This window comes from Emys orbicularis, chromosome 11 (genome assembly GCF_028017835.1).
Source record: "Emys orbicularis isolate rEmyOrb1 chromosome 11, rEmyOrb1.hap1, whole genome shotgun sequence".
Taxonomy (NCBI): Eukaryota; Metazoa; Chordata; order Testudines; family Emydidae; genus Emys; species Emys orbicularis.
In genome coordinates, this window is record NC_088693.1 from 68693075 (window position 1) to 68718193 (window position 25119).

General features: G+C 41.8%; 1 protein-coding gene across 1 annotated transcript in view; it reads left to right on the forward strand.

The window, feature by feature from the left end:
- UBE2F (ubiquitin conjugating enzyme E2 F (putative)) overlaps positions 1–25119 on the forward strand; it is a 141725-nt gene that overhangs the window by 21451 nt on the left and 95155 nt on the right. Inside the window, exons 3-4 of the mRNA XM_065412933.1 lie at positions 8005–8034; positions 14686–14751. Coding sequence (XP_065269005.1) covers positions 8005–8034; positions 14686–14751 — 96 coding nt within the window. The remainder of the gene's footprint in view (positions 1–8004; positions 8035–14685; positions 14752–25119) is intronic.

Genomic DNA, 25119 nt, shown 5'->3' on the forward strand with positions numbered 1-25119 from the left:
TGTTTTCCACTTCCCTGTTGTGTGAAAGACCTATGCAAACAGGAAAACATTGTACTATGCATGGAAAACAGTGAAATGGACTATAAGCAGAAGTAAACAAATTGAGAAATGGAGAGAGATTTCTCTCCAGTGCTTGTCACGTGCCAGGTCTTGGAGAGAGCCCTTAAATTTAATGTCACAAAACTTACTTTTCCTTAAAGAGTTGTTGTCTGATCAGTTTAGGTTCAGTACCAAAAATGTATTCAAGAGCCTAAAGTCAATAGAAATATTTTTGTGAAATCTAAAGAAGAAAATTATATATTTTAAGTTAAGATTTAAACATCTGTTCTGCATGGTGGGAAGCTCATATATAACAGTAGTTACTTGTAACAGTACATATATATTTTCAGATTTTTGAAAAGGGGGTTGAATTATAGTAATAGCTGCTTCTAATTGTGTGAGGCATTGTATTTTGAAGAGTACACTCCCCACAACTGAAATTGGTTTGAATGGCCAGATAGTTGCAATGTAGAACATCAACAGAGTTCTAGTGGTATTTTTAAGGTTTTATTCTTGTATTATACTTATAGCAAAGAAAGAGATATTTAATAAAATGGGGGTTTGAACAGGAAGTTTGTTACATGTGGAGATAGTGTATGGCATTTAGCCTAACTAAATCATCAACTTCAGATGTGTACTGCATATAGTAACATGTCCCACCTGATAAGTTTGACAAACACTTCAGTATTTAGCCTTAAAGCAGATTAATTTTTAAATTAATTTACAGTAATTTATCTCTTAGCTGTACATTACTAATGTGAATATCAAGTTGGATGGTTTCTTAAAGTAGAGGTCAGTGTGATACATAGAGTTTGTGTAACCAGGGCACCGTAAATGTCTGCCTTGCTGCTGTTAGATCTCACGGTTGCAGGTTTAGCAATCTACTTATGTCTTCCCTTTTGTCATTCCTATAATTACTATACTAACTTGATCAGTGATTCTCAAATTTTTGTATTGGTGACCCCTTTCACCCAGCAAACCTGAGTGCAACCACCCCTATAAATTATAAACACTTTTTTATATTTAAAATATTAGAAATAGGGCCCTACCAAATTCTCGGTCCATTTTGGCCAATTTCACGGTCATAGGATTTTAAAAATCGTAAATTTCATGATTTCAGCTATTTAAAACTGAAATTTCATAGAGTTGTAATTGTAGGGGTCCTGACCCAAAAAGGAGTTGGGGGGAGGGGTTGCAAGGCTATTGTAGGCGGAGTTGCAGTACTGCTACCCTTACTTCTGCGCTGCTGCTGGCGGTGGTGCTGCCTTCAGAGCTGGGCAGCTGGAGAGTGGTAGCTGCTGGCTGGGAGCCCAGTTCTGAAGTGAAGTGAAGGGCTAAGGCACATTGTGTTTTTGTGACTTTAAGATCAGAAATAAACAACCTCCTGCAGCAGCTAATAAAACCATGCTCCAAGGGATCTTGAAAAGCATGTCTTGTCCTCTGTCCCCTCTAAGCTGTGCAGTCGGGCAGCCGCTCAGGAGAGATTCAAGTGCTGTGCAATTGATTAGCAGAGCATGCACATCCAGCAGCATGTGCCCCTCCCCCCGTTGCTTTGCAGCCACATTGCTTTTGCAGCTGCTCCTGGGACCCTCCTGCTGGCTGTGCAGAGCAGGGATGGGTGGTGCACTAATGTCAGGGTGTCCCTTTTCCCCTGCCACTGTACCCCATCTCTGCAGAGCAGGGGAGAGGGGACAGCCTGGCTCAGGACTTGGAGCTGCTGAGATCTGAAGGACTCCAGCCAGGGAGTGAGTGAGTGCCTTTCTTAAAGAGACAGTGTACGGTCTCTGAGACTTCCCCAGCAGCCAGCTCTGTCTCTCTCTGTCCGTCTGTTTGTCTTTCTCTCCCCCTCCCCAGTTCCCATGTCCCTATCTCCACAGAGCAGGGGAGCTTTCAGTGAGTGCCTTAAAGAGACAGCGCACGGCATGTCTCAGAAAGTTCCCCAGCAGCCCACACACACACACACACACACTCTCTCTCTCTCTCTCTCTCTCTCTCTCTCTCTCTCTCACACACTCACTCACTTCCCAACACATATTTGTATTGTTGTTGTTACTTCCTGCAATGCACATATAGTCTCTGTAATTTTATTCTTTCAAAGTGTGTTGTTTTAGTATTTTGACTTGTCTATGCATTTCATAATTTTTATTTCTCTTACACTTAAATTTAATTCTTTGAGTAGTGAGTTCTAAAATGCGTAACCTGTCCTGGCTGGAGTAATTATCCCTATGGTAACTTTTTAAAAATATATATTATATCTAGGTTTTTTGTTCTACTGGCGGTGCACATACCTCGGTGCACATAACAAAATTTATTCCGCAAATGGATGGAAAAAATTAGAGGGAACACTGTAATCTTGTCCCACCTCACAGTACATACCTTTGAGGAATGCAGTTGCCATCGGGATTCTCCTGTTCCTTCTTTCCTGTAAACTCAGTATCTGGCTCTTTCCACAAAGTAATTCTTAGTAAATAGCTATGGTCTCATTGATACCCATAAAATCAGGATTATGATTACAGAATAATCAAATCATCCAAATGTAATCACCTGCTGCTACATTTGACTTTTGTAAGACTGCATTTCATAGATTCATAGATTCTAGGACTGGAAGGGACCTCGAGAGGTCATCGAGTCCAGTCCCCTGCCCGCATGGCAGGACCAAATACTGTCTAGACCATCCCTGATAGACATTTATCTAACCTACTCTTAAATGTCTCCAGAGATGGAGATTCCACAACCTCCCTAGGCAATTTATTCCAGTGTTTAACCACCCTGACAGTTAGGAACTTTTCCCTAATGTCCAACCTAGACCTCCCTTGCTGCAGTTTAAGCCCATTGCTTCGTGTTCTATCCTCAGAGGCTAAGGTGAACAAGTTTTCTCCCTCCTCCTTATGACACCCTTTTAGATACCTGAAAACTGCTATCATGTCCCCTCTCAGTCTTCTCTTTTCCAAACTAAACAAACCCAATTCTTTCAGCCTTCCTTCATAGGTCATGTTCTCAAGACCTTTAATCATTCTTGTTGCTCTTCTCTGGACCCTTTCCAATTTCTCCACATCTTTCTTGAAATGCGGTGCCCAGAACTGGACACAATACTCCAGCTGAGGCCTAACCAGAGCAGAGTAGAGCGGAAGAATGACTTCTCGTGTCTTGCTCACAACACACCTGTTAATACATCCCAGAATCATGTTTGCTTTTTTTGCAACAGCATCACACTGTTGACTCATATTTAGCTTGTGGTCCACTATAACCCCTCGATCCCTTTCTGCCGTACTCCTTCCTAGACAGTCTCTTCCCATTCTGTATGTGTGAAACTGATTTTTTCTTCCTAAGTGGAGCACTTTGCATTTGTCTTTGTTAAACTTCATCCTGTTTAACTCAGACCATTTCTCCAATTTGTCCAGATCATTTTGAATTATGACCCTGTCCTCCAAAGCAGTTGCAATCCCTCCCAGTTTGGTATCTAATTAATTACATTTCTGAGCACTGTATTGTGCTCAGAAGTGTAATTATCTGCATACTAAAGTGTAATGTATACGTCCCTGTGCCTTTCCTGTGGAGGCTTAAAGAAAAATAAAAGCCCTCTTACACAGCAGGGAGACACACTTTTGGGTTGTGGGAGGTTTACTCATTCGTAAACCCATAATGAATGCCTGAACATAACAAAAGAGACAAGGTGGGTGAGATGCTATCTTTTATTGGGCCAACTTCTGTTGGTGAAAGAGACAAGCTTTTGAGCCACACAGAGCTCTTCTTCAAGTCTTTGACCTGAAGTAGAAGACCCAAAGAACTCTGTGTGACTTGAAAGCTTGTTTCTCACCAACAGATGTTGGTCCAGTAAAAAGATAGTATCTCACCCACCTTGTCTTTCTAATATCCTGGAACCAACAGAGCTACAGCAACACTGCTATGAACTTAACTAGAAGTCCTAAGAATTTTGTCTACAGAAGAACCCCTAGTAATGTTTTAGGATTGCATCAGTTCACAATTTAAATGGTGAACAGTTTAAGGATCTGTTTTCATTATACTGTGAAAACATGTTAATCTAATCCAGTTCTCAGTATCTATTGAAGCCAAAAGAGTTACAAGGATGCATTAGTCCAACGACTGATGAATATTGAACTCACAAAGCTCTACTCTGAGAATAATTTCTGTCATGAAATGACAGAAAATACCTTACAGAAAACAGGGAGGGTGAAAAGCCCAATTTTAATATTTATTGTAGTACAGGCCACATGTGCTGGAAATAGCCCTTAAATATCTAAAAACTTACTTGTCCTTAGAGCCACTATCAGATCAATTTAGGTTCTAAACTAAAAAGTTTCTAAAAGTTTAAAGTCAATAGAAATATTTTTGTGAAATCTAAAAATGAAAATTGTATATTTGGGTTTCGATTTAAACATCTTTCCTTCATTGTTGGCAGACAAATATGTAACTATTGTGCTAGATAGTGAGTGAGTCAGAAAATGAAACTGCGGTAATTAGTCTGTTTTATTACCTTTCCTGGATGAAATGAAAAAGCATTGATTTATTTTTTTTAAATATATATTTTTAATATTTAAAAGATTTGCTGAAAAAACAGAAATCTTGTGGGAAGGAGTAAATATAAATAAAATTGAAAACGAGGAAACTGTGCTGAGACTTTGGCTTTATACAGAGTAGGTGGGATGGAAGGGTGAAAAAATTGCTGTACTTTTTTTTCCATCTGACCAACAGAGATTGCTGCACCAAATACAGTCATTGGCTGTCTGTCTCTTCCTGGGGTGTTCTTCATTCCTCCTACTGCTGGCTTCCACCGGCAAGGCAGTAGTCAACATGGCAGCAGCTTTGGGGGGGAAATGGTTTGATGGAGATGACAATGGACATCTGTGTTGGGTGAGGGGAGAGCACAGGGGCCGCAACAAACAAAGCGAAGAGAAGGTGCAAAAGGAAGAAGGAACTGGAAGAGGGAAACTTAGGAAAGGGGTGTGACCGAAAGGATCCCTGTATTCACACGCTAGACTGTTGTAATAATCTTTGTACAAACTGTACCTTGTGAGGTATCGTTTGAAAACTAATAACTTGCTGGTCAATAATATGGTGAAATGTACGGTATGTAGCAACATTATGTGTAAAGTTATGAATGCCCCCTGTGTGATAATGATAGCACATGTTCAAACCCTGACTAGGCAAAGTTGTTAAACAAGTCTATCTTAAATAAAGGAATGTGTGTTGACCTCATTTTACAATTAAATAGTAAACAAGGTCCTTGAGAAAGCAAGAGGGGGAAGTGGCAGGAGGCAAGGCAAATCTGCATTTCAGCATACACAGGGGAAAAGAAAGAGCATGGGGGCGCCTTCACTGTTGGACTCCGTCGCCTTCTTTTCTGTTTGAATAAATTTTTCTTTGGGGGTAATTCTCAGAAGAAGCCACTGTAAAGGATGACTGGACTATAAAAGTGAGGGGCAAAAACACCCCAAGGCATCTCTCCTCTCTCTCCCCCACATAAGACGACAAAGGAACCAGTCCTTTGACTCTGGGGGAGATCCTGACCTGGGAATTTGGTCAGCCCTATTGCTGGAACATGTGGTAAGGATTTTACCTCGAACCAAGTCCCACTTGTTAAATTTTAGATCCTAAAAAGAGTTTTATCTTTATTTCTCTTGTAACCATTTCTGAGTTTAATACCTTATGCTTGTACTCACTCAAAGCCTCTCTCTTTGTAGTTAAATAAACGTGTTTTGCTTTTAGTCTAAAGTAATCCAGTAATCCTTAAACTGAACTGTTTGCTAACTCCGGTTAAAGCAGCAAACTGTTGAATATTGACATATTAGGTCCAACGGACCTCTAATATCTGAAAAGCCCAGGAGAGGGCTGGACAGTGCAGGACACACCTTTTTGGGAAAATTCGGGACTAGGAGTGTGTTGGGGTCACTCTGCAAGTTAAGTAACCAAGGCTGGTGGAAGCCAGAGTATGACTGGTGTGTTGCTGACAGGCTGCTGGGGTCACAGTGGCTGGACCAGAGCTACAGCTCTACATAGGCACTCAGGGTGTAACCTGCGTACTGTTAGGCTAGATGGGAGCAGCTGTGGTTGGGAGGTACAACAGCAAAGCATTGTGAGGCACCCAAGATTGCAGGACAGGTGGTGATGACACTCTAGAATGTGACAAGGGGATAAACATAGGAAGTTGTTGAGGGAGGAGGTTTAACTGGCTGGTTTCAGTCACACCTGATGCAGTATCAGGCTACTAGGCTTCCCCCAAGAATACAAGTTAGAGAGGATCTAGGCAGGCTTGGCTGTTTCCTGGGGAAAAAATAGTTTAAAAAAAAAAAAAAAAAAAATTAATGGAGATATCCCATCTCCTAGAACTGGAAGGGACCTTGAAAGGTCATCGAGTCCAGCCCCCTGCCTTCACTAGCAGGACCAAGTACTGATTTTGCCCCAGATCCCTAAGTGGCCCCCGCAAGGATTGAACTCACAACCCTGGGTTTAGCAGGCCAATGCTCAAACCACTGAGCTATCCCTCCCCCCAAGGGAGTTTGGGGTGGACACTAGTAAGTATAGGCTTAAACCTAGGTTAAACTGGGAAAAATAATTGCACCAGTGTCCAGCAAGTTCAGCAAGCACAGAACAAATCTTTTCAAACTTTGGATGCATCCGTTCAAAAGTCAGGAATAGGCTCGGTCTATCCGCTACATCAAAGTTGGTCTTCTGCTGCAGAATGCTGCATGGTCAAACGGACCTGGACTGGTATTCTGCAATTCTGCATGCCTCTGATTGCTTAATGCGTCAAGCCTACAACTCTGCATTATTGTCATTTTCAATTAATCATATGTTTTCAACTTTTGTTTATAATACTGAAAACTGAACTGAGTCATGAGGTATAACTTCCTTGAGGAAAATACCAAACCAAAATATATACTGACATTCCATATTATAATTACCGTATATATATGTGTTACGCCCAGTGCAGTTTTAGTTTTTATTTGTACAACCCTAAATTAAACTATGAATCTACTGTCTTATGTAACCACAATTTAAATATGTAATTAAAATGAAGTGTAATGTGGTGTGCCTTAATAAAACAGAGTTTTTAAAATAGAAAATGTTTAAACTTGGAGTAACTATTTTTTCCCGGGGCAGTAAAAACCATGATTTTACCTGCTAGTAGCATGTACCATGCCATTCCTGGATCCAGGGGAGGGTGGGCCTTAATGTGGAAGCCTTCAAAATGTCAAATAAGTATCTAACACCTAGGGTGTTTATCCAGTCTCTGAATATTTGGGGTTTTCCCATCACTGATGTGACATGTATTTTTATTTTGTGGACAGTGAGGTTTGCTGTGCATATGTTTTTGTAGCTATGCATTTTTGTGCAGAGCTTTGTATACTGATGCAATACACCGAGGAGATAATTTAGGTTTGAGAGCAATGTTGATCTGGTAGGTTAAGAGCTCTTTAAAAATGGCCTAAAAACTATCATTTAACTGCAAACCAATAGAATGACGTGAAAGATTTTTTTTATTTTTTTTATTTTTTGCTGCCAGTAATGTTTTACCTCAACTGGTAGGCTTAAACACAATAAGATATGTTTACTTTTTGGTAATAACTTAAAACTCCCCCATTAGTAGGTCCTATGAACCCTGAATGTGGAGCTCTATGCTCCCAAAGACATTCTTCCCCAGACATACCCTGTCTTAAAAAGAGCTGATCTCACAGCCCTTCTCCTAAGCATCTGTCCAAGGGGTATGAGGAGAAGTTGAACTCGGTGATTAACATATAAAAAGAATTTCCAGAAGAAGTGTGGTTTAAGGAGGGATTTGAAGAGGAGATGTGTCTTGAATACAGTAAATGATGTCTTTAAAGCAGTAAAAATGTTGCTATTGTTTGTGTTTAAAAGTTTGAGCACATCTGTCCATTCAGACCTTTTTATTTTCACATGCAACATGAAACCAGCATTAACAGTAATCTTTCTTTTTTTTAACAGAGGTTGCAGAACTTGAAGTTAATTTACCTTGTAAGTATGGCGTTCGATATTATGCATTTTAAGGAAAAGAATAAAGATCATGGAGACTGCTTGTTTTTTGATTGATAATTTTGAGCACTGTGACATCCTTTTTAAGCATTCACTGGGTTGGCAATGTATATATCTCTTCTAGGGGTTAAGTTATCACACAGCAATTATTAGCCTCCCTTGGAAACAGCAGTAACTCTTTTTAATTTATACTACTCTAGATTTGGGGAAATAAAATTCCCTTCTCCAATAATATTCCAGGGATTAAAGGTTTTCCGTTATCTGAATGGGGATACTTGCAGGTACCTCCTCCCTTCTCTCCCTATAATTTCCAAGATAAGAGAGATACTGAATTAAAGGATAAAGGAGAGTAAACAGTTAACTGTTTCTGTAAAACAGATTAAATAGTTGTAGTTCTTCCTCACTTTCAGGCTGCTGTCACCTGATTGACACAATCACTAGATTAGAATATTAGGGACACTACTTAAAAATCCTGAGAGGTGAGAATTTGTGTTCTTACAGGAGCAAGGAATGATAGGTGCTACTGTGAAAACTAGTGCCTGTAGAGCAGATAGCCATGTAATAAAGGTGGAAAAACTACTCTTGCTGAGTTTTGGTTGGGATTTTAAATGCATAGAATCTTGGAAATTCAAAGTTGCTGTTCTCACAGCAGTCATAATTTGGACCCCTTGAGTATCTCTATTATTCTGTGTTAGCATAAGAGGGAAGGGCTTGTGTCTTGGAGAGAAACAAAAAGCTGTTTTAGCACAGGATGAGGCAAGTTTCTAAAGCCTTGTATTTATTGCGTAGAATGGGTTCTGGCAGTGGGTACACTGAACCATTGCTGGGCACTATTGTCCTTGTCTGTTCTTGCAAGGAAAACAGTGTTCAACACCATTTCAGAAACCATAGTCAAAAGCAGAGCACTGAACTCTGTTTCCAGTTATATCGGCAGATAAACTGTAGTGTAGACAAAGCTAGTGTGACATTTTTCTATATGACGAAAGCTTTTAAAAAATGTCTTTCATGTAGACAAAGCATCTGAGTGGTGCTGCTTAGGTCCCTGACTTGTTACTTTCTCTTTTGTAACGTTTCTGAATCTGGAGCAACTCCTTACGCTCAAATTCAGTCTTCTCACAGTGTAAGAAACTACTACTAAAAAGAATTGCCTTCTGATGGCTGGGTGGGAGAAAGGAGGAGGGGTAAAAGTTGGTGCTGGTCACTAGGGAAGGTGAGAACCTGCAAGAGGGGAAGATACTTGAAAAAGAGAAGGTAAATTAATGCTGATATTTCAATATCTCACATTTGCACTGTTTTGTTCAGTTTTACCTAAGTATAGAAGTTTTTTTATTGTGCAAGAGTATGTTCAACTTTATTAATAAAAATATTTAATACGTTTTTTGCATGGAGACACTTCATAAGTTGATTAATAATGAACTTCATGTACATGCCTGTAAATAAAATATGTATATTCTTTGCTGTGCTTTGCTGCTATTTCAGCTTATTGGATGCCTTATTTCATGAAGTCAAAAGCTAGGTTAGTGCAGACATGGTGATATCTTTGCATAATACACATTTGGCTGTCTGCTTAATTTTATGAAGGAACCTAGGTGTGTTTTTGTGCATTGTGTATATAGTAGAAATATTACTATATACTACTGTTTATTCAACTTAAACATAATTAGGTTTCAAATAAATACCTATAAAATGGCTATTTATATCACAAAGTGTCATCTGATATTCCAATCTGGAGTCAGATATATTGGCTTTTCCCCCTCCCTATTATGTCTGTAACTCTGGGTAATATCTGATGTCTAATGCATCTTTGTATGCATGGGTGGATGTTAGATAGATTTGTTTAGTACAAAATAAATTGCACAGCCAAACTAAAATATCTAAATGTGGGGGGGGGTTAAAATATGCAGTGAGGAAATGTTAATTAGAAATTTGAGGTAGTCCATTTTAACTGACTTTGATTTAATATTATTTATACAATGTTATGCAATTCTTGTTGTTGTTGTTTTTTAAAACCTGTCTTGATTATACATCTGAAAAAGATTTGGAGGGGGTGTTGGATAATGAGCTGAACGTGAGCTTGAAATGTGAGGCTGTGGCCAAAAGAACTCATGTGATTCTGGGAGGCATAAACAGGAATCTCAAGTAGGAGAAGTGAGGTTATTTTACCCTGGTATCGGGCATGGTGCAACTGCTGATGGAGTATTGTGTCCCTTTCTGGGAGAACGCTGATAAATTGCATAGGGTTCACAGGAGAACCACAAAAATGATTTGAAAACATGCCTTACAGTAATAGATCAAGGAGCTCAACCTGTTTAGCTTAACAAAGCAACGGCTAAGGGGTGATTTGATTACAGTCTATAAGTACATTTATGGGGAACAAATATTTAATAAAGGACTCTTCAATCTAGTAGAGTGAGGTATAATATGATCCATTGGAGGGAAGTTGAAGCTAACAAATTCGGAGTGGAAATAAGGTATACGTTGTAAACTATGAGAGTAATTAACAATTAGAACAATTTACCAGGAGTTGTAGTGGATTCTCCATCACTGACAATTTTAAAATCAAGATTGGATGTTTTTCTAAAAGATATGTAGTAGAAATTATTTTGGGGGAAGGTCTGTGGCCTTTGCTATTCAGGAAGTCAGACTAGATGATCACAGTGGTCCTTTCTGGCCTTAAAATCTATGAATAGTTGTGGTTTTGTGCTAAAGAATTGCTCTTGCATCAGCACTGTACCTACATTTCCAGAGAGCTTAGTGCTATTTAATTTCTCACTTTAAAAAAGTGTAAGTTACTAGCCCGGAGGGTGAAATCCACATAATAGGTATGGCCAGGGCAGCAGCAGTGCAGATTTTTCAAATAGCATCTTGCAAATGTATCTCCATCCTGACCAGCAAAAACTCCCTCTGTGGGTGAGAGGGTAATTTAGTTTCCATGTCCATTTATTATTTAGTCTGTCTGAGTAGTTTGCAAACAAAGGTGCCATTATGCTGCAGGCTCGTATCCATCGTTCATTCCACATAGGCCACCAAACAGCCTTCGGATGCCATTGACTTTTGATTGTTGTTGGTCTGGGACCTAGAGGAGAGAGACTGTATCCCATTATTAAATTCCCTGAGAAATCCTGTTTCCCTCCTTTTTTCTTACTCTACACCTCTTCCTGCTATTGTTAAAACTGTCTGTACCTGTATTGTCTCAAGAACATAAGCACAATAACTAGCTCTTAGTGTCAAGTATCAGAAGGGTAACCGTGTTCGTCTGGATCTGTAAAAAAACAACAGAGTCTCCTGTGGTACCTTATGCTCCAATACATTTGTTAGTCTATAAGCTTTCGTGGGTGAATACCCACTTCGTCAGACGCATGTGTCACATGTGTCTGGCGAAGTGGGTATTCACCCATGAAAGCTTATGCTCCAATACATTTGTTAGTCTATAAGGAGCCACAGGACTCTTTGTTGCTTTTTATAGTTCTTAGTGGTGCTCAGATACTGTGGTTATGATATAATATCTTGAATAGAATATAGACAAAAATACCAAATACTCTTGGCAAAGTTTGTACTTGGATGGTAATAAAGGAGATCTGGCCTGTTAAAGTGACAGGTTAAATGCTGTCTGTACCTTCTGTCTTAGAAGACATTGGGATTAAAACACTGCATCTTTGCACGCTGCCCTTGTATTGCTGAGTTAGCTTTGTAGGTACTGACTGTGTAGCTTTATAAGTGAATTTGAAGATTTAAATGGCTGCAGTTACTCTGAAATGATATTCTGTGGTCACCAGATTCAAGTAGTCCCTGCCAGGCTATATGATGTCTTAGATGTTGAAATGTTGTTTAACAAATTAAATTAACTTTTTACATTAAAAGGTACATGCAGGCAAAACAGGATTTCAGCTTGTTTGGTCTCCCGAAAATACTGTTTTTAAGTCCAAAAGAGTTCAAGAAACTATGTAATTGAAATTTGAACTCACTGACCTTTACATTATTTTTTAAAAATCACATAGAGAAAATGATTTAGGTAACTGTTTTCAGAGGGAGAACTTATCGGTCTGGTAACTTGTTATGGCTTTGAAATTGTTACTGTGGCAGGCATAATGGTTTTGTGAGAGTTCATTGTGCCACCATGGTGGGACCAAGGTACAGAGACAGATTTGCTCTCTAAGACAGTTGAAATAACACATTTTAGGAGGCTGTGATGCTTCCCGGGGAACCCAGAGTTGTTAAGCACCTTGCTATTTAAATGTGCTTCCCTTAGTCTGAGGAAGCCTTGTATGTGCCTGCAATGGATCAGCTTCCCAGCTCTCCAGCCATGGGCAACACAAGCACTCCTTTCTAGGCATCACAGGCCCTGATGTCACTCCAGACCTCGAGCCCTCCAAGCATCTCCTTGGATGTCCAGCCCCTACTCTAGTAGACACTTACAGTATTCACCAGTTCACTGCTTCCCAAGAAACAGTACTCCCTAGCATATCAGTTCCATCTCAAATCACCACTCCACTTAACTTACAGCACTTAAATATGATTTCACTATAAACAAATTAAGTTTTATTTAACAAAGTATGGAGATTCAATTAGTAGCAAGTAGAAGTATTGGAAATGAATGGCTACATATAAAATAAAATCATAATGTGCATTCTAGAGCTTAGACTTATTAACAAGATACTCTCATGTCTGAAAGTATTGCTCACCAAAAATACTTTGCAGAGCTTTGTAGCCAGGTTGGCTGTGGCCCTTCTTTCATAGACATGCTCTCTGTCAGCTGGCCTCCTAAGGGAAGGATTCAGTGTGCATCTTTGTGCTCCATGATATACCAGACCAATCCTTTTTCTTAAGCAGGACACCCCCTTTCTGTTTTTCTTTCTGTAGATTTCTGCTCTTGTAGATTTTGCAATCACTCAATTTGCATCTGTCTCAGTATCCAAATAGGCGTACAGTGAAAGGCATAAAATATACAATACACTAACGGTCAGATTTCTGGTGACCTGCCTTAACCCCAAGACCTTGGGAGCATAATTTTCAGTATAGGTACATAACTCCTTAAATGTTATCCATACCTACATTTCACAATTATGATGACCAGTTGGCTACTGGCTCTCGGTAAAGATCTCACATGCCACCCTTGGGTCGGATATCTGCATAATAATTCACCAAAGGGATCCCTGTAAAATCACTGCCAGCTGGCACCAAGGCTGGGTCATGGAGGCATAGTCTGTTCAGTACAGCTCAGCTGTTATTACACTTTGTGGGTGTGAATGGTATTTTTAGTTAACGTGATGTGGAATGCAGAACAGCATGATATTGTACCATAGGCTGTAATAGAAGTTATTGTCCCAGTTGAAACCCTGACGTTCAGAAATATTAGCTACTAACCTTCAATGCCACAAAAGACATGGTTTGTCATGCTAGGACTCTCCTTGCTGTAACAGTATCTTATGCCAGTCAGCTCCTGAGTGATTCACAGTACACTACAGTCTTGGAGGCTGCTTTTTTTTGTGGATACAAATGGTGTGGCAAGGGGAGGTTTTTAGACAGTATAAAATTAAATTAAAATTTAAAGGTTTGCACAGTGAATTAGCAGTCTCTCTCTGTTTGATTTGGGAAGGAAGTGACTTAGGAAGCATACCTCTGAGAGATTTAGGACTTGCGTTTAAAATGTGAAACTTTCTATAGTGGGGAAAAAACAGAATATTGCTATGTTTCAGGGGTGACATCATATGGCCTGGTCTGGTGTTTAGAGAATCCCAGAATTGCGCTTAACCTTAAGGGCTACCAAACGTTTATATAAATCTGTATCAATTTATCTCATTAATCTCTTCCCCATTTACCTAGAAAATCTTTTTACTGTCCACAAGTGATTAGATTATTTCCCTTCAAGTGCTGTTTTAAGTGAAGAGGAATATTTGCAGTTGCTCAAACTAGATTGTGAAAATTACAAGTTATTATTTGTCATTGTGCTTCAGGGCATTAATCTGATCATGATCTGGGGTTGGGAAGAAACGTTATCCATCCAAAGGTTTATATTTGTGTAACTTGCCAGATCTGCTTTGGATTTCTTTATTTATTTTGAAGCATCAGCTGCATGGCACTGCCAGAGGCTCATTACTGTACTTGGATAGACCACCGGTCCGTTTCTGTATGGCAAGTCACATTTGACGTTCCTTTAAGGAGACTACATTTGACCTTCAGTTAAGGAATTGCTTGGGAAAGAAAAGTTTGTAGCGGAGCTGCCACTTGTAGAACTTTGGGGGAAACCCTAATGGTTCTGTATGTCCCATTTCTAAATTTTGATTAGTATCTGTCTGTGGCAACAGTTTGTTTGCATGCTATAATTGGACCTAATTCGCATTTTAAAAGAACATGGCCTATTTTCCTTTACTGGTACATCTTTCCTTCTTCATAACTGCAGATCATAACACCAGCATGTGGGTGATTTGATGACATGAATTTCATTGACCCCAAGCTATTTAGGGAGGGGAATGAAGGGGATTGAAAGAAATTCTAGCAAATGAGCTCACCAGAATGAAAGCATTACTCACTGAATGAAGGCAGAGTACTTGACAAGGTTTTACATTTGTACCCCAGAAGATTGAAAGAGGAGATTTTCATTCATTGTTTGATGCAGTTTTTTTTCCTTTGCAGGTACATGTAAAGTGAATTTTCCAGATCCAAACAAGCTCCATTACTTTCAGCTAACTGTAACCCCAGGTAATGTTTTAAAATATTTTTTTTAAATGAAACCCTGGAATGGATTAAGATTAACCCATACTGGCAAAGTTGTTCATGAACTGCTTGGGTTCTATAGGTAATATACAATTAAAAAAAAGACGACAAATTTTAGGCACTGAATTTATGTTGGGGCATATAGGAACGTTTAAATGTTGATTTTGAGAACTGGAGTCTAGTTAAGGTATAAACATCAATAGAGGCTAGAAAGATGTTTAGATCTCATTTGCTGAAGCAAACTGGATTTGGCTCAGTTTCAACCTTTAAGGAGTTTTTTAATTGCAGAGATAGATACTTGAAACTATTCTCGGCAGAAATGATTTTATGCATGGTAGGTCATAAACTGTTTGTTTTACAAGGAACTCTTTATTGCAGACTTTTTTGGGGCGGTTAATTCAACAGAGACGTGACAAAATAGATGAGAAATTTAAGAAGTATTTCAGGAGTATTTCACAAATCTACACATTTCAGAAAAAGGGTAGTCTCTGCTAGCTTCTTAGCAAATATTAGTAACTGTGCTGTCCATGAGGCCTCATACTGCAGCCATCCTTTTTAAAACAAATATACAACAAAACATTTGCTAGTACACCATGAAATAGATCAGTAATAAAAACCAAACTACAGTTTTCAAAATGAAAAATGCTTTTTTGATGCATGTGCTGAGTTTTACGTATTGATTTGCAGAGCTCATCATTTCCTGATGAGATTCACAGTGAGGTTCTGCTGTGTAAAAATTAAAGCCACTACATTTGAACAGGAAACAAGAACTGGGGTATATCCCCACATAGCTTTTTGGTAAAGTTGTGCAGAATATTAGCTGGTTAAGACCCTGATCAAACTCCCACTGAACTTGGTCCTGTCTCTGAGATTTTGTGAAACTATCTAAATGGAAACACTTAGCTGTAAAGTCTAAAGTGCTGAGGTTCAGGTGTTAAAGTAGTGTGTGTTGACAGTAGATAGTCTTCCTTCTGACTCTAGATATTTTTTTGTAGTTGTTAATTGCACTGAGCTTATAAAATCTGTCCCTGTAATTTTGTGCTAATCTCTGTTGCCAGTAAACAACATGCTGATCAGCGCAAGAAACATGTCTTATCTATGTAAAGCACAGTTTAAACTTATGGTGCTATAAAAATGTTTTCAATAATAATGACAATTCTAATTTGGCATTGGTACCAATAGTTAAACTAGGCAGACACTAGAGGTCGCTGTTGTTACTCATTAGTAAAGATAAAATAACATGTAGTTGGCAATAGAAATCTTGGATATTTCAGTTTAATTTGTGTTTTCTTGGACTGGAAAATTTGGCAAGACCGCCCCATTTAGTACACTAAAACTGATAGCAAAGACTGAATGTATTAAACGTGACAAAAGTTTCATATTAGCAACTGGTTGTGTGTAGAGGGTATGCTAATTAGATACATGTGAAGGTCATCAAATCTGTTGGCATGTGCCAACTGTTGCCCTTTAGTTTAAGAGATGCCGTTTCATAATACTGTGGAAAATTTTAGTTGACTTTCTGTAGGGTCACCAGGGTCTAAATTAATAATATCATAAGTGTGAAACAAAGATGGTTTTTTCTTTTTTTTCTTTTTTTTGTATTAAACCTGAAGCGGCTTAGGTAGTGCACAATAGTTTACTTCTGTAACTGTAAACTACAGCTAAACAAGGGGACATGCACTGTTCGTGTTCATGACGACGATCATTGTGCTAGCTTCATTACTGAGGCAAAATTACAAGGAGAGAGGTGATTTTATTCTTTTTAGTTAACATTTTGTTAATCTAATTATAGCTGCACAGCTGAAGTCCTGGCTTTTACAATCTGATCAAAATAAACATCTATTTTCAGCTGTGCATAATTCAGTTACAAAACTTGTGATCCATTACCACTTAACCCATGCATCTGTTCATGTGAACATAATAGAAATACCCTTTGCTTTTAATGTAATAAAACAAGCCAAAAAGAACCTCCCAAATAGCTACGGTTTGTGGGACACACAATCACAGTGTTCTCTTACTGAGACAGCAGAGAGTTGGGTAAGTATTTCTCCCAGAATTGTCCTGACTCAGATTGGTATTATACATGCACCGGAAGAACCTGTTACCGTAATACCCGGGGGAACCTTACACAAACTTATCTGTTCAGAAGAAGCCAGTTTTCCTCCTCTTTCTCATATTTAAAAGCCACTTTGAGTAGTTAAATTCAAGTGCTCACTTCTAGAAGTGTCCTAATGTGGCCGTTCTCCAGCTTGGTGGTTAAGGGAATGCCTTCCAAAGGATCAGCCTTGCAGTTTTCAAATTACAGGGCAAGAGTTGGACTCAGCCTGATTTTTGGGCCAGTGAATTCTATACCTTAAACCTTTCCTGTAGTATTTTAATGGTGCATCGTAATTCAGTATTTGGAGATCCAGACTTAGAAGAATAACTAGGATAGGATTGGTAGCCAATGTAGAGCATGGAGGACCAATGTTGTTTCTTGTTGGTTCACTCCATTTAGCAGAGGGTCTGCTAGGTGGTTGGTTTATGTATAGGTTGGGTGACCATCTGTGTCTGGCCAAGGTATGGAAGTTGCCATGAAACAGCCAGTAGATGACAAAAACGTTGAGGATGGGATTAAACTTTCACACTCTGTTTACGATTTTAGAAGCTGGAAAATGATTTAGTTAAAAATTCAACTTGTACTGGAAGTGAAAGTTGCAATAAATTGTACTAGTTAATCTAATTTCTGGAGGAATCCTAAAGTGTAGAGCAGGGGTGGGCAAACTTTTTGGCCCAAGGGTCACGTCTGGGTATGGAAATTGTATGGTGGGCCATGAATGCTCACGAAATTGGGGGTTGGGGTATGGGAGGGCGAGAGGGCTCCGGCTGGGGGTGCGGGCTAAGGGGTGAGGCTGGAAATGAGGGATTGGGGGTGCAGGAGGGTGCTCCGGGCTGGGATCAAGGGGTTTGGAGGGCAGGAGGGGGATCAGGGCTGGGGCAGGGGGTTCAGGCGTGGGAGGGAGTCGGGGGGGGCAGGCTCCAGGTGGCGTTTACCTCAAACAGCTCCCAGAAACAGCTCCTATGCGGAGGCGCAGCCAGGCGGCTCTGCACGCTGCCCTGTCCACAGGTGCTGCCCCCGCAGCTCCCATTGGCTGCAGATCCCAACCAATGGGAGCTGCGGGGGTGGCTCTGTGGACAGGGCAGCGTGTGGAACCCCCTGGCTACCACTACGTGTAGGAGCCAGAGCGGGGACATGCTGCTGCTTCCGGGAGCCGCATGGAGTGGGGCAAGCCCCCGACCCCGCTCCCCAGCTGGAGCACCAGAGTGAGACAAGCCCCAGACTCCACTCCCTGGTGGGAGCTCAAGGGCCAGCTTAAAACATCTGGAGGCCGTAGTTTTCCCACCCCTGGTGTAGAGGGCCATTACAATTGCAGGGAAAGAGAGAGGACAGCTCTATTTGGGGTTTTTAACTTTTAAAAAAAATCTGATGTAGAGAGTTGGTGTGCCTGATTTTGTGTTTTGTTTTGCTTTGTGGTTAAAATCTCTGTCTTAGATGCTTTTCATTTTACATAATCTTGGTGACTATGGCAAGTTCTTAATAGACAATCAAAATAAGTTTCTCTATGCACTTCAAGAAAAAGGTAAATGGGAAAATAAATTTTATCACAAATGCTAAAGCAGAAACATGCTTTGTGCAATACAGATAAGCCACGCAATTGTAGTTTAATGTCTCTAACAGTGAAATTAAATGTCAGCTGTGGCAGTAAAATATTCTTTAGTATTCCTTAGTATTTAGAAGCATCGTTGACTTTTGTCATTATCTGGACTGCTTCCTCCTCCTGCTGACTCCCTGAGCCAGTTGCTCTGTCTTGCAAGAAGACCATTATGGCAGGAGCTGCTTCTACCAGTTACTGTTTGTTTTTCATTTTTTGTAGCAGTAGTGGGTTAAAAACTAAGAAAAGCATGGAGATGCCTGCAATGTAGGCCTCAGTTACTGATAAAAATTGCAGGGTCAGTATTACCCACTTCACTCTGATCCTGAAAAGGCTGGAGCACAGAGTTTGGATGTGCTGAGGTTCTTCTTGTTCAGTTGCTAGGGTCAGATGCATGACGTCACAATTAATCAGAGGCTAGAGAGGGAATTGCTCATGAGCAAAGTTGAAGGGATGCACAAGATTAATGTGATGAAACAGTAAAAGAGGCGAGTGTCTACTTCCAGATATGCAACCCCGTTTGGATTAATAGTTGAGCCTGCATCAGCAGTAGGATGCAAGTGCCACCAGACCTTGAAAGAAGACAGGGGGAAAGCCAGACTAATCTCTTATGGTTAACAGAGAGATTTATAACAAATGTGGTCTGCTTTCTGCAGATGATTTAATAATCTTATTTGACTCTAGAAGTGGATCTTAAATCACTGGAAGAAAATCTGGAAGGTGGCATAACCTTGTCAAACCTGTCAGTCTACTTTCTGCTTTGCTTACTACCACTTCTATAACTAAACCTCCAGTTAAGAATATAGTTCTCATTTGGATCCTAATTTGCAGTCTGTAACTTTTGAGTTGCTGCTGCTGTTCTTTTTCACTTAATAACTTGAAAGGTAGTCTATTTGTTGACTGTCTTCGCTTGTGGACCTTCAAAAGTAGAGAAGTAGTGATCTTATCTTGTAAGCTCCATAACCTTCATAGGGCAATTATAAAGCTAGAAATTTCCAATCAATACCATGTCATCAGCATAGAAACTACAGAAGATACCAGATATCTTGTCGAATGGAATGGAGAGGTGTATATCTGGTTGGCTGCTCAACCCAACTTTTAAGAAAATCAAACTTGCCCACAAAGAGATCTTCAGTAGTCCAAGGAAGACAGACAATCCTCGTTGAGGATTATATGCTAAGAAGAATGGAAAGAGCGTTCTGTAAGGCACAGGTGGCCAACAGGATGGTATTCTGTCATCTCAGAGCCAAGATATGAAATGTCCCTCTCAGATTGAATAGGCTGATGTCGATGGTGTACATCAGCACTAATGTCATTGCTTTGTGGGATATCTCACAGATTATAGATGACTTCAAGAACTCAGAAGGGTGCTGCAGAAGAAGAAAGTCCAAGTAATCTTTCCTGTCCTGAGAGTGAAGGAAGTTGCAAAGTGGAAGATGCAGGAAGTAAACCGCTGGCTAGGTAAATGGTGTAAGGTAGAAGGCTCTGATTTCACTGAACATTGTTCCACTTTCTGTGGAGAGCGGCGAGTTTGTACAGTTTGGATGGCTTCTGGCCTCCATCCCAGTTCTCAGAGGCAGGCTGGCTAGAGTAGTCAGAAGGCCATCAAACTAATAAAAAAAAAAAGGGGGAAGGTGAAAAAGGGGACCATACAGTCACTCCTTTCACACAAAAACATGATGTTGAGTACAAAATAAATAAAACACAGAAAGACTTGAAGAGAAATACTGTATTTGCCTATAAGCCAATGCTAGGAGCCTGGGTAACAAACAAGAGGAATTGGAATTGCTCATTTATGCACATAAATTCGATCTAGTTGGTATTACTGAAACCTGGGGGGATGAGTCACATGATTGAAATGGTAAAATCAATTACTATAACCTGTTTAGGAAGGATAGAGTGGGCAAAATGGGAGAGGAAATGGCACTGTCAAAAATGGCTTTACTCGTTTGAGTTGTTGGCAACTCGGAAAAAAAGATTTTAAATGTTTATGGATCTGTGACCTAACAGATAAAGACCAAAATGGGATGCTAGTTGGTGTCTGCCACAGATCACCAAATCCCACTAGGAACAAGGATGACTAGCTTCTGAAGCACCTATCCATAACATGTGGGGGGAAAAAGCTATGTGATCGTGGGGGAATTCAGTCTGAGTGACGCATGCTGGAGGTCTTATGCTCCCAGTACCAAAACATCCTCAGAATTTCTAAATATTAGAGGTGGTAATTTCCCAACTCAAAAAGTATTGTATCCAACACTAAGGGGATTCTATATTAGACCTCATCTTGATGAAAGAGGAATTGATCACAGAACTAAAATTAGTGGTTGCTTAAGTACAAGTGATCATGACACTGTCATGTTTGTTACGTGCAACAGAATAAAGTCCAAACTAGTAATATATAGATGCGTGGTGCTTTAAAAGGGCCAAGTTCACAAAGCTAAAAAAAAAAAAACGGAGTCAGGTCAGTTGGGAAAGAGAATTTAAACAGAAAATATGAATGATAATGGGGAGTTGTTCAAGAACATTTTGCTAGATGCTCAAAAAGCTACAATCCAGAAAGAAGGCAGCATTGGTTAAATCCAACCTGTTTTAGGCATGGTCTACACTACGAGTTTAGGTCGACTTTAGCCGCGTTAAATCGAATTTAGCCTGGACACGTTCACACAACGAAGCCCTTTCTTTCGACTTAAAGGGCCCTTTAAACCGGTTTCTTTACTCCACCTCCGACGAGGGGATTAGCGATAAAATCGGCCTTAGGGGGTCGGAATTGGGTTAGTGTGGACGGAATTCGACGTTATTGGCCTCCGGGAGCTATCCCACAGTGCTTCATTGTGACCGCTCTGGACAGCACTCTCAACTCAGATGCACTGGCCAGGTAGACAGGAAAAGCCCCGCGAACGTTTGAATTTCATTTCCTGTTTGCTCAGTGTGGAGAGCACAGGTGACCACGCAGAGCTCATCAGCACAGGTAACCGTGATGGAGTCCTAGGATCGCAAAAGAGCTCCAGCATGGACAGAACAGGAGGTACGGGATCTGCTCGCCATATGGGGAGATGAATCAGTGCTGGCTGAACTCCGAAGCAGTAAACGAAATGGCAAAATATTAGAAAAGGTCTCCAAGGCCATGAAGGACAGAGGCCATAACAGGGACGCACAGCAGTGCCGCGTGAAAATTAAGGAGCTAAGGCAAGCCTACCACAAAGCCAGAGAAGCAAACGGAAGGTCCGGGGCTGAGCCGCAAACATGCCGCTTCTACGCGAAGCTGCATGCCATTCTAGGGGGTGCAGCCACCACTACCCCAACCGTGTGCTATGAGTCCCTCACTGGAGAAACACACAGGGAAGCGGGTTCGGGGTACGAGGAAGATGAGGATGAAGATAATGTAAATAGCTCACAGCAGCAAGGAAGCGGAGAAACCGGTTTCCCCAACAGCCAGGATATGTTTATCACCCTGGACCTGGAACCAGTAACCCCCGAACTCACCCAAGACCCTGTGGGCACACAGGGGACCTCTGGTGAGTGTACCTTTGTAAATATTACACATGGTTTAAAAGCAAGCGTGTTTAATGATTAATGATTAATTTGCCCTGGCAATCGTGGCCAGTACAGCTACTGGAAAAGTCTGTTAACGTGTATGGGGATGGAGCGGAAATCCTCCAGGGACATCTCCAGAAAGCTCTCCTTCATGTACTCCCAAAGCCTTTGCAAAAGGTTTCTGGGGAGGGCTGCCTTATCCCGTCCGCCATGGTAGGACACTTTACCACGCCAGGCCAGTAGCACGTAGTCTGGAATCATTGCATAACAAAGCATGGCAGCGTATGGTCCCGGTGTTTGCTGGCATGCAGACAACATCCATTCCTTATCGCTCTTTGTTATCCTCAGGAGAGTGATATCATTCACGGTCACCTGGTTGAAATGGGGCAATTTTATTAAGGGGACATTCAGAGGTGCCCCTTCCTGCTCTGCTGAACAGAAATATTCCCCGCTGTTAGCCACGCGGTGGGGGGGAGGGGTGAAGTGATCATCCCAGAGAATTGGGTGTGTGGGGGAGGGGAATTAGTTGGGTTTGTGCTGCACGTTAACCCTGAAACTGCAGCCCCTCCTTTTACATTGCAAACTCATTTTAAATGGCCAACCCAACGGGTGCTTGGTATGGTTAATGAGAGCAGTACTGTTTTAAACCATCCCCATATGTTAACAAGGTTAAAAAAGCCAAAAGACTGTGTCTTACCATGGCTGCCTGCAAGCTGAAATCTGTGGCCTGGCACTGTGTGAGTGATCTCTCACACCAAACCGGCAGGCCCTCAATATAAGAGGAAAAATGCGACCTTGTAACGAAAGCACATGTGCTGTGTGATGTGAACAGCAAAATTTAACGTGAAAGAGTGTACCCATTGTTCTCTAAAATGTATCTTTTTTAACCACCTCTCCCTTCTCCTCCACCAGCTGCAAATCTTTCTCCTTCACAGAGGCTAGTGAATATTCGAAAGCGGAAGCGAAGGACGCGTGATGAAATGTTTACAGAACTACAGACTGCCTCCCACGCTGACAGAGCACAGCAGAATGCGTGGAGGCAGTCAATGACTGATTATAGAAAAGCCCAATATGAGCGAGAGGAGAGGTGGCGTGCTGAATCGCGGGCTGAAGAGGAGAGGTGGCGTGCTGAATCGCGGGCTGAAGAGGAGAGGTGGCGTCAGCTTGCACACAGAAGGCAAGAGTCGATGCTCCGGCTGCTGGAGCATCAAACTGATATGCTCCGGCTGCTGGAGCATCAAACTGATATGCTCCAGCGTATGGTTGAGCTGCAGGAAAGGCAGCAGGAGCACAGACCGCCGCTACAGCCCCTGTGTAACCAACAGCCCTCCTCCCCAAGTCCCATTGCCTCCTCACCCAGACGCCCAAGAACACGGTGGGGGGGCCTCCGGCCACCCAGTCACTCCACCCTAGATGATTTCCCGAGCAATAAGTGTTAAAGTTTTAAACTGCAGTGTGTCCTTTTCCTTCCCTCCTCCCCCACCCATCCCGGGCTACCTTTGCAATTATCCCCCTAGTTGTATGATGAATTAATAAAGAATGCATGAATGTGAAGTAACAATGACTTTATTGCCTCTGCAAGTGGTGCTTGAAGGGGGGAGGGTAGGGGAGGTTGGGGTGGTTGGTTTACAGGGAAGTAGAGTTAACCGGGTGGGTGGGGGGGCAGAGATTTCATCAAGGAGAAACAAACAGAAGTTTCACACCGTAGCCTGGCCAGTCACAAAACTAGTTTTCAAAGCTTCTCTGATGCGCACCGCGCCCTGCTGTGCTCCTCTAACCGCCCTGGTGTCTGGCTGCGCGTAATCAGCGGCCAGGCGATTTGCCTCTACCTCCCACCCCGCCATAAATGTCTCCCCCTTACTCTCACAGATATTGTGGAGCGCACAGCAAGCAGCAATAACAATGGGGATATTCTTTTCGCTAAGGTCTGAGCGAGTCAGTAAGCTGCGCCAGCGCGCTTTTAAACGCCCAAATGCACATTCCACCACCATTCGGCACTTGCTCAGCCTGTAGTTGAACAGGTCCTGACTCCTGTCCAGGCTGCCTGTGTACGGCTTCATGAGCCATGGCATTAAGGGGTAGGCTGGGTCCCCAAGGATCACGATAGGCATTTCAACATCCCCAACGGTTATTTTCTGGTCCGGGAAGAAAGTCCCTTCCTCCAGCTTTCGAAACAGAACAGAGTGCCTGAAGACGCGAGCATCATGTACCCTTCCCGGCCAGCCCACGTTGATGTCGGTGAAACGTCCCTTGTGATCCACCAGGGCTTGCAGCAGCATTGAAAAGTACCCCTTGCGCTTTATGTACTCGGTGGCTTGGTGCTCCGGTGCCAAGATAGGGATATGGGTTCCATCTATCGCCCCACCACAGTTTGGGAATCCCATTGCAGCAAAGCCATCCACTATAGCCTGCACGTTTCCCAGAGTCACTACCCTTGATATCACCAGGTCTCTCATTGCCCTGGCAACTTGGATCTCAGCAGCCCCCACAGTAGATTTGCCCACTCCAAATTGATTCCCGACTGACCGGTAGCTGTCTGGCGTTGCAAGCTTCCACAGGGCTATCGCCACTCGCTTCTCAACTGTGAGGGCTGCTCTCATCCTGGTATTCTGGCGCTTCAGGGCAGGGGAAAGCAAGTCACAAAGTTCCATGAAAGTGCCCTTACGCATGCGAAAGTTTCGCAGCCACTGGGAATCGTCCCACACCTGCAGCACGATGCGGTCCCACCAGTCTGTGCTTGTTTCCCGGGCCCAGAATCGGCGTTCCATGGCATCAACCTGCCCCAGGAACACCATGATTTCCACATTGCTGGGGCCTGTGACTTGGTCTAGGTCCATGTCCATTTCCTCATCACTCTCGTCGCCGCGCTGCAATCGCCTCCTCCTCAGCTGGTCCTGGTTTTGCTTTGGCATGTCCTGGCTCTGCATATACTCCAGGACAATGCGCGTGGTGTTCATAGTGCTCATAATTGCCGCGGTGATCTGAGCGGGCTCCATGATCCCAGTGCTAGCTATGGCGTCTGGTCTGAAAAAAGGCGCGAAACTAGTATCTGAAGGACCAGGGGAAGGAGGGAGGGAGGGAGGGGCGAGTGACGACATGGCGTACAGGTACAGGGAATTAAAATCAA